The sequence below is a fragment of the Dipodomys spectabilis genome, unplaced genomic scaffold, assembly GCF_019054845.1.
Source record: "Dipodomys spectabilis isolate Male_0828 unplaced genomic scaffold, ASM1905484v1 ptg000108l, whole genome shotgun sequence".
In the NCBI taxonomy this organism is placed as follows: domain Eukaryota; kingdom Metazoa; phylum Chordata; class Mammalia; order Rodentia; family Heteromyidae; genus Dipodomys; species Dipodomys spectabilis.
The window spans coordinates 20,234,411-20,243,979 of record NW_024870785.1 but is presented as its reverse complement, the minus strand read 5'-3'; the positions used below and the strand labels follow the sequence as shown (position 1 = coordinate 20,243,979).

The following is a 9,569-nucleotide window of genomic DNA, read 5'->3' as shown; positions in this document are numbered from 1 at the left end:
TAGAATTTTTTGGGGGGGGGGGGCGTGGTCCGGTCGTGGGGCCTGAACTCTGGGCCTGGGCGCTGTCCCTCAGCTCTTCACCTCAAGGCTAGCACTCTACCACTTGAGCCACAGCGCCACTTCTGGCTTTTTTTCCTTTTCGCTTATGTGGTGCTGAGGAATTGAACCCAGGGCCTCATGCATGTAAGGCAAGCGCTCTACCACTGAGCCACCTTCCCAGACCATTAAATAGAATTTTAAGAGTTTGAAATATAGTTTCTGTGAATCCAACAATATGCCTGACATCCCCAATAAAGCCTTTGTTGTTGTTGTTGTTGGTCATGGGGCTTGAACTCTGGGCCTGGGTGCTGTTCTTTAGCTCTTTAGTTCGAGGTGTGCGCTCTACCACTTGAGCTACAGCACCACTTCCGGTTTTGAGAGTGGTTTATTGGAGATAAGAGTCTCATGGACATTCCTGCCCAGGCTGGCTTTGAACCGAGATCCACGGATCTCAGCCTCTTGAGTAGCTAGGATTACAGGCTTGAGCCACCAGCGCCCAGTTCCCAATAAAGCTTACCAAAAGTAATAAAGATTACCAAAGTAATCTAGATCTACTGAGAGCTATGGCGATTCTAAAAAATAAGAGAGTTGACTTTTCTTAATAGCTTAAGTATTCTGAGCTATTTGTGTTTTTTTCAACACTTTCTTTTTTTTCTGTTTCTTTTTCTTTCTTATAGTACTAGAATCAAGCAGGTGAAAGTATTTCAAATCTGGAGTTAGATAAAGTAGTTAGAAACTTCACGTCATTACAAGCAGACCTAAAGACAGAGAAGAATTCAGACTTCAGGCAATGATAATATTCATTTATGAAACTAGTAGGTATTAGCTAATGGGGCTCATCTTCAAATAAGGCTCATTTCGATCGTCTATACTTTGACGCTTAAATTTTCAGTATGTCTGCTTTGGCTTTAGATCTGCACTCTGCTGTGTAATCAGCTTCATTGTTCATCTCCTGAGGCTGTGAGAAACGAGGAGTATTTTTAGTCTCACCAGACTAGCATGTCATTGTCCTGTGTTACCTGAATGTTACCTGAAGGCTAGACTTATCTGGAATATCTGAGTTGGCCATTTTAATCTAAAGGTCAAATGATGCAGGGTAAACCACTCACGCCTATAATCCTAGCTACTCTGGAAACTGAGATATCCTCATTTCCTAATTAAAAGCCAGCTCAAGCAAAAGAGTTTGTGAGACTCTTATCTTCAATAAATAAGTGAAATTCTGGAAGTGGAGCTGTGGATCAAGTGGTAGAGTGCCAGCCTTGAATGAAAAAGCGAAGGGACTGTGCCCAGGTTCTGAGTTGAAGCTTCAGGACCAGCACAAAAGAAATAAAATAAGGATCAAATGACTGCAAGTACATGGCTACACGTCTGTCATTCCTGGGAGATTTGATCTGGTTAATCCATAGCTTGACCATTATTTGCAGTTTTATTTGTGAAGAGCACTACAGGTGATTAACACTTTAAGTCTTTGTCATTTATTATGCTTTTGGGGAGAGTTGAAATAATTTGGCCTTAGGCATGTGGGTTGTTTATATTTTTGTTTTTGCTTAATTACATGATTCAGAGTGTTAATCTAAAGAAACAAATTAGCTGAGTATCTTAAGTCCAACCATAATGGCCTAAACTTTGACTTTCATTAACAGATTCATATTGAGAAGTATTTAGACGTTGTTAACCAGCATATGTCACTGACTCCTGTGGATGAAAACTTACGCGCTCCTCTGGTATCCAAAGGGTAAGTAAAATAGACAATTCATACTTCGAAGGTAAGCAAGAGAATGAAGTCCTGAGTTCAAGCCACAGACACACACAAAAATTGCTAGGCTTCTAAAGAAATATAAAAATAAACACTTTTTCAGATGATAACTACAAAGGCAACTTTTTAAGGCAACTTTTTTTCTTGGCTTTGTTCACATCGATTTTACCAATTGCAGTCCAAGTTTTACATGAAAATGCTAATGGCAGAATTTAGACTTGGAGTTCATTGGGGATTATTCCTGTTCAGTTGTAATGATTGATGTCACAGTTATTTCAGGGTCCTACATTTTGGTGTTTCTTACTTTATTTATTGCTTTTGGTGAAAGGCATTTAAAACTCAGCTCCTAAAAGAAACATTTTAATGCAATTTTGTTTTTACACTATTCAGAACCCATGGAACTCTGTTTAGTTTTTAGCCTGTCATGTGTGTTTTGTTGTAAAGATGATTTGAGTATCCATGGTAAGAAAAAAATACTAACGCTTGCTTGAATTATGTATCCCAAGAGATTATTTATTCAATTAATATTGAGTTAGAAAAGAAGAGGCCTTGTCTCATCCTAGATCCTTTTACACATAAGCCACCTGCATGTATTTTATATGTATTCTATATTTTTTTTAGTAAGGCTGACTTTGTTTTTCTGGTATTGGAGCTTGAACTCAGGTTCTGGGCAGTATCTCAGATTTTTTGCTCAAGGCTGGCACTCTACCACTTGGTCCACACCTCTACTTCTGGTTTTTTTGGTGGTTAATTGAAGACAACCATCTGATGGACTTTCCTGCCTAAGAAGACTTTGAACTTAGATCCTAAAATGTCAACTTCCTAGGATTACAGGCCTAAGCCACTGGCGCCTGGCTTTTTTTTTTTTTTTTTTTTGGTAGTTAAGTATTTTGTTTTGTTTTTTCATTTTAATTTTTTGTGACAGTCCTGGGGTTTGAACTCAGGGAGTGGGGGCAGAGGGGCTGTCCTTGAGAGGTTTTTGTTTGTTTGTTTTTTTTGCTCAAGGCTAGCACTCTATCACTTAAACCAAAGCTCCACTTCTGGCTTTTTTGGGTGCTTAATTGGAGGTAAGAGACTCATGAACTTTTCTGTCCTGGCTGGCTTTGAACTGTGCTCTTTAGATCTCAGTCTCTTGAATAGATAGGATTACAGGTATGAACTACTAGCACCTGGTTGTACTAAGTTTTTAAATCCTGTGCTCTTCTTTTTTTTAATTTTTTTATTGTAAAGATACTATACAGAGGGTTACAGTTACACGAGCAAGGTAATGAATACACTTCCTATTGAGCATTGTTACCCCCTCCATTGTTTTCCCCCTACCATCCCTTCCCTCCCTACCTTCCCCAGGTTCTCTTTTTTTTTTTAAATTGTGATTAAGTGATTACATAATTTCCCAAATTGTGGAATAATGATGCTCATTTAAAGTCACAAGTTGATTCTAACTTTCCTGGAGCAAATTGTCTATCACAGTCTATAACATATAACGGTGTACACATATACACCATACATGTGATCAGCAGCATGGGCATATTTAGTAGTGGTTCGACCAGATGAGTGAGAGTTCTTTGTTTCTTAAGTCCTGTTAATTTTGTCGTATCACCTAACATTTTGGATTTAACATCCACTTATCAGGGAGACCATGTACCGTTTGTCTCTTTGCTCTTGGCTTACCTCACTCAACATGATTCCTTCTAGCTCCATCCATTTCCCTTCAAATGCCATTATTTTGTCATTTCTAATGGCTGCATAATATTCCATTGTGTATAGATACCACAATTTTTGGATCCATTCATCTGTGGTGGGGCATCTGGGTTGTTTCCATATCCTAGCTATTGTGAACAGTGCTGCAATAAACATGGAGGTGCACGTGTCCTTGTATATTAGTTCCTGTTGTTCAGGGTAGATGCCTAGAAGTGGTATGACTGGGTCGTAAGGGAGGTCAATCTTTAGCTTTCTAAGGACCCTCCAGACTGCTTTCCAAAATGGTTGTATAAGTGTACATTCCCACCAGCAGTGTAATAGGGTTCCTCTTTCTCCACATCCCCTCCAGCATTTGTCGTTGGCTGATTTGTGGATGTGGGACATTCTGACTGGGGTAAGGTGGTATCTCAGGGTTGTCTTTATTTGCATTTCCTTCACCACCAGGGATGATGAACATTTCCTCATGTGTTTCTTTGCCATTTTTATTTCTTCATCTGAGAAGTCCCTCTTTAGTTCCCTTGCCCATTTAGTAATTGGTTTGTTAGGTTTGGGAGGGATTAGTTTCTTGAGTTCCCTGTATATACAGGATGTTAACTCCTTGTCTGATATATTGCTGGTAAATATTTTTTTCCCAATTAGTTGGTTGTCTTTCTAGCTTGGTTGCGATAGATTTAGCTGTGCAGAAGCTTTTTATTTTAAGGTAGTCCCATTTGTCGAGTCTCTTTCCAATTTGTTGTGACCCTAGGACTCTGTTCAGGAAGTTCCTTCCTGTGCCTATTAGTTCAAGTGTCTCTCAGAGATTCAGGTTTAATGTTAAGGTCTTTAATCCATTTTAAGTTGATGTTGGTGTATGGTGATAGGCTGGGGTCCACTTTTAGTTTTCTGCATGTGGCCGCCCAGTTTTCCCAGCACCAGTGGTTGAAGAGGCTGTGTTTCTTCCATTGTATGTCTTTGGCTCCTTTGTCGAATATCAGCTGGCTGTAGGCCTGTGGATTTATTTCTGGATCTTCTATTCTGTTCCATTGGTCTTCGGGTCTGTTTTTGTGCCAGTACCATGCTGTCTTTGTTATTATAGCTCTGTAGTAGAGTTTGAAGTTCGGCATGGATATCCCTCCCATGTTGTCTTTATTCCCTAGAATTGTTTTGGCTATTCTAAGTCTTTATCCTGTGCTCTTCTATTTGTGCCTTCTGCAGCAGAGGTGAATACTGTAGACAGTGAAGCCAGGTTTCAGGAACAATACCCAGAGAGTTATGGAAAGTTGGAATACCCAAAGCTCTGCTCCATACTACTGGGTGCTGGGATGTGGGTATGGAATCAGCCCAGATGCCTTTCAGTGGACAAATGGATCAAGAAATTGTGGTATTTTACTCATCCATTAGAAAGAACGATGTTACATCATTTGCAAATAAATGGAAGGACCTAGAAAAAAAAATGTTAAGTGAAGTAAGTCACACCAAGAAAGACAAAGGATACATGTTTTCTCTCATATGTAGAAACTAAAAGTATTTTACAGTGCATAAGTAAACACTTCAGGGTTGTATGTAGTGTATACAAATGTATTAACTGAGAATTATGAGAGAATTAGGGGGGAATTAGCCTTAGAGGGGCTCACAGTCCAACAAAATATTTTGCTTTTTGAGCTTGACTTGTTTCAATCTGATGTCTTCCAACTGCACCCATTTTCTGCAAATGACATTTAAATTTTCTTTATGGCCATGTAATATTCATACACACACACACACACACACACACACACACACACAACTATCTTCTTTATAGGTACTTTGGTTGATTGCATCATTTGGCTACTGTGAATAGTGCTACAGTAAACATAGTTATGTAGATGTCTTTCTGGTATATTACTCTCCTGTGGATATATGGTCCAATAGTGGTAGAGCTATAGGGAGGGTCTATTTTTAGTTTTTTGAGGAAGCTTCACACTGATTTTCATAGTGGTTTTACTAGTTTACATTCCCACCAACAGTGTATGAGGGTTCTTCCATGTCCTTACCAACATTTATTGTTGCTTGTTTCCTTGATGGCTGCCATACTGACTGGGGTAACATAGAATCTTAATGTGATTTTGATTTATATTTCCTTATGGCTAAGGATGTTGAACATTTTTTCCTGTATCTATTAGCTATTTGTATCTCTTCTTGTGAGAATATCTACCCAGTTCACCTGCCTAATTTATTAGTTGGATTATTTGTTTTCTTATGTCATTTAAAAAAAAATTTTCAGTGTATTTTGGATATCAATCCTTTATCTGTGGGATAGTAGAGAAGACTTTCTCCATTCTGTGGATTGTCCCTTGGTCCTGGTGACTATTTCTTTTGTGGTGTAAACGCTTTAATTTGATGTAGTCCTATTTGTCGATTCATGCTCCCATCCTCTGGGTTTCTGGAGCTAGAAACAGATATACAGAAGATATTTATCTATGCTACCAGAGTTTTTCCTACGCTTTCCTGTCATAGACTTAAAGTTTGCAATCCTACTTTGAGCTCTTTGATCCAACTGGAGTTGATTTTTGTACAGTGTGAGAAATTGAGGTCCAGTTTCCTGCAGAGACCCAATTTCCCCAGAACCATTTGTTCAAGAGGCTGTATTTTCTCCCTTGTATGCTTTTAGCTCCGTTGTCAAACATTATTTCTAGGTCTTTTTCATTGCTCTATTGATCTTCAGGTCTGTTGTTGTGCCAGTACCAAGCTACTATGTTTTTGCTACTATGGCTCTGTAATATAATTTGAAGTCTGGTATTGTGATAACTCCAGCAGTGTTTTTTTTTTGTTTTGACTTATTTTTGTTTTTGTTTTCAATTAGAATTACTTATGCTATTTAGGGTCCTTTATGCCTCCATATTTATGGATTGATTTCTCTAATTCTGTGAGGAATGACATTGGGATTTTAATGGGTATTACATTGAAGCTGTAGATTTCTTTGGCAGTATGGCCATTTTCATGATACTAATTTGTCCAGTCCATGATCACATGAGGTCTTTCCATCCTCTGATGTCTTCTTCAATTTCTTTTTTTCGGGGGGGTGGGGGGGTCCGGTCATGGGGCCTGAACTCTGGGCCTGGGCGCTGTCCCTCAGCTCTTCAGCTCAAGGCTAGCGCTCTACCACTTGAACCACAGCACCACTTCCGGCTTTTTTCTTTTTGCTTATGTGGTGCTGGGGAATCGAACCCAGGGCCTCAAGCATGCAAGGCAAGCACTCTACCACTGAGCCACCTTCCCAGCCCCTTCTTCAATTTCTTTTCTCAAGGTATTATACAGTTTCATTGTAGAGGTCTTTCACTCCTTGGTTACGCTAATACCTAAGTACATTATTGTTTGGGGCTATTACAAATTGAATTGTTTTCCTGATTTCTTTCTCAGCCTGTTCATTGTTGGTATATAGGAAAGCTACTGATCTGTGGGTATTGATTTTTGCATCCTGCCACCTTTCTCCTTTAACTTTTTTTTTTATTGTGAAAATACTGTACAGAGGGGTTACAATTAAATGGGCACTGCCACCTTTTTAAGGTATTTATCAGTTCTAGATTTTTTCTGGTGGGTCTTTAGAGTATGTAAAATACAGAATTACAGCTTCAGCAAATCAGGATAATTTTATTTCTTCTTTCCCTTTATGAATCCTTTTTATATCTTTATCTTGCCTTATTGCTCTGGCTAGGAATTCTAGTGCCATATTGAATAAGAGCGGGGAGAGTGGGCATCCTTGTCTCATTCCTGACGAGGGGAAGTAAGTTCCATTTTTCCTCACTTAATATAATGTTAGCTCTAGGTTGTTATATATAGTCTTTATTCCGTTCAAGTATGTCCCTTGCATTCCTGGCTTCTTCAGAGTTTTTAATCATAAAAGATGCTGTATTTCGTCAAAGGCCTTTTCTGCATTGTTCGAGATGTTCATGTGATTTTTGCTTTTGGTTTTGTTTATGAGATGTATTATATTTACTAATTTACATATATTAAGCCATCCTTATTTTCAATATCTTTAAATTCTTAAAAGAAATCATGATCAATCAAAATAAAAGTTAAAAAATGTGTGCTCTTGGCTTGAATATTAAAAATGTGCTAGTTCATACTGTTTAAATGTTTTGCTATTTTGTCTTTTCTTTTTTGTTCTTTTTTTTTTTTTGCCAGTACTGGGGCTTGAACTCTGGACCTGGACATTTCTGAGCCTCTTTTGCTCAAGGCTAGCTAGCACTCTACCACTTGAGCCACAGCATCACTTCTGGCTTTTTCTGTTTATGTGGCACTGAGAAATCGAACCTTGGGCTTCTTACATGCTAGGCAAACTACCACTAAGCCACATTCCCAGCCCTGCTATTTGGTCATTTCTATCTTTGGGACCATGCCTTGCAAATAGGTTAAAATAATGACTTGTAGATTGATCAATATACATATCCTTTGAAGACAAAGAATCTATAGGGAAAATTATAAAAGAGATTCTCAAAGAAGAAAATATTAGAAGTTACTTTGTCAACTCAGTATATGGACTCTTAATTTGATATCAAAACAATCCAATATGGCTAAGTATGGAAAAATACAGATGATAGCCAAATCAGCTATAGTAGAGAAAGTGTTTGTCAAAGGACCAAGCATGTAAGTGCCAAATCAACTGAGGTAAAGAGATGTCTGTAGCTGGGTGCCCGTGGCTCATGCCTGTAATCCTAGCTGCTCAGGAGGCTGAGATCAAAGCAGTTCAAAGCCAGCCTAGGCAGGAAAGTCTGTGAGACTCTCCAATAAACCACCAGAAAACCAGAAGTGGCACTGTGGCTACTAAGTGGTAGAATGCTAGCCTTGAAGAGCTGAGGGACAATGTTCAAGGCCCAAAGTTCAAACCCCATGACCAACGAGAGAGAGAGAGAGAGAGAGAGAGAGAGAGAGAGAGAGAGAGAGAGAGAGGTCTGTCACCAGCTGTAATGAAATAATCCAGTACATAAACTCCTATCTTCTTGTCTCAAGTTTTCTCTCTTCTTCTTCTTCTTCTTCTTCTTCTTCTTCTTCTTCTTCTTCTTCTTCTTCTTCTTCTTCTTCTTCTTCTTCTTCTTCTTCTTCTTCTTCTTCTTCTTCTTCTTCTCCTTCTTCTTCTCCTTCTTCTTCTCCTCCTCCTCCTCCTCCTCCTCCTCCTCCTCCTCCTCCTCCTCCTCCTCCTCCTCCTCCTCCTCCTCCTCCTCCTCCTCCTCCTCCTCCTCCTCCTTCTCCTTCTCCTCCTTCTCCTTCTCCTTCTCCTCCTTCTCCTTCTCCTTCTTCTTCTCCTTCTTCTTCATCTTCTTCTTCTTCGTCGTCGTCTTCTTCTCCTTCTTCTTCCTTCTCCTTCTCCTTCTCCTTTTCCTTCTCCTTCTCCTTCTCCTTCCTTCTCCTTCTCCTTCTCCTTCTCCTTCTCCTTCTCCTTCTCCTTCTCCTTCTCCTTCTCCTTCTCCTTCTCCTTCTCCTTCTCCTTCTCCTTCTCCTTCTCCTTCTTCCTCTCTCTCTCTTCCTCTTCTTCTTCTTCTTCTTCTTCTTCTTCTTCTTCTTCTTCTTCTTCTTCTTCTTCTTCTTCTTCTTCTTCTTCTTCTTCTTCTTCTTCTTCTTCTTCTTCTTCTTCTTCTTCTTCTTCTTCCTCCTCTCTCTCTCTTCCTCCCCCCCTCTCTCTCATGTACTGGTACTAGAGCTTGAACTCAGAGCCTCAGGCTCTTGCTTAGCTCTTCTTGCTCAATGCTAGTACTCTAACACTTAAGCAATATCTCCAGTTTGGGCTATTTGGTGGTTACTTGGAGATAAGTATCACAAAGACTTTTCCTCCTGGGCTGGTTTTAAACCAGGATCTTAGTTAGAACTTAGTCTCCTGAGTAGCTAGGAGTTTCAGGCATGTACCACTGGTACCTTGCTTGTCCTGTCATCTTGACATCTTGACATATAAAAAGAATCTGGCCTACAGGTTTGCAGATTATGAATGCTGAAAAGAGCTAACCAGATAACAATTGTTTCCACAGAAACCAAAACTTAATGTTTTGGGCACAGATCTTTTCTCATATAGTGCTTCTCACCTGACAAGGAGTTACCTTGCTTCCTTAGTCTAGAAGGGTAA

General features: G+C 39.5%; 1 protein-coding gene across 1 annotated transcript in view; it reads left to right on the top strand.

Annotated features, from left to right (window-relative positions):
• Positions 1-1,697: 1,697 nt before the first annotated feature.
• Positions 1,698-9,569, top strand: part of Iqch (IQ motif containing H) — a 219,227-nt gene continuing 211,355 nt past the window's right edge. The window contains exon 1 of the mRNA XM_042687745.1: positions 1,698-1,774. Coding sequence (XP_042543679.1) covers positions 1,722-1,774 — 53 coding nt within the window. The 5' untranslated portion in view covers positions 1,698-1,721. The remainder of the gene's footprint in view (positions 1,775-9,569) is intronic.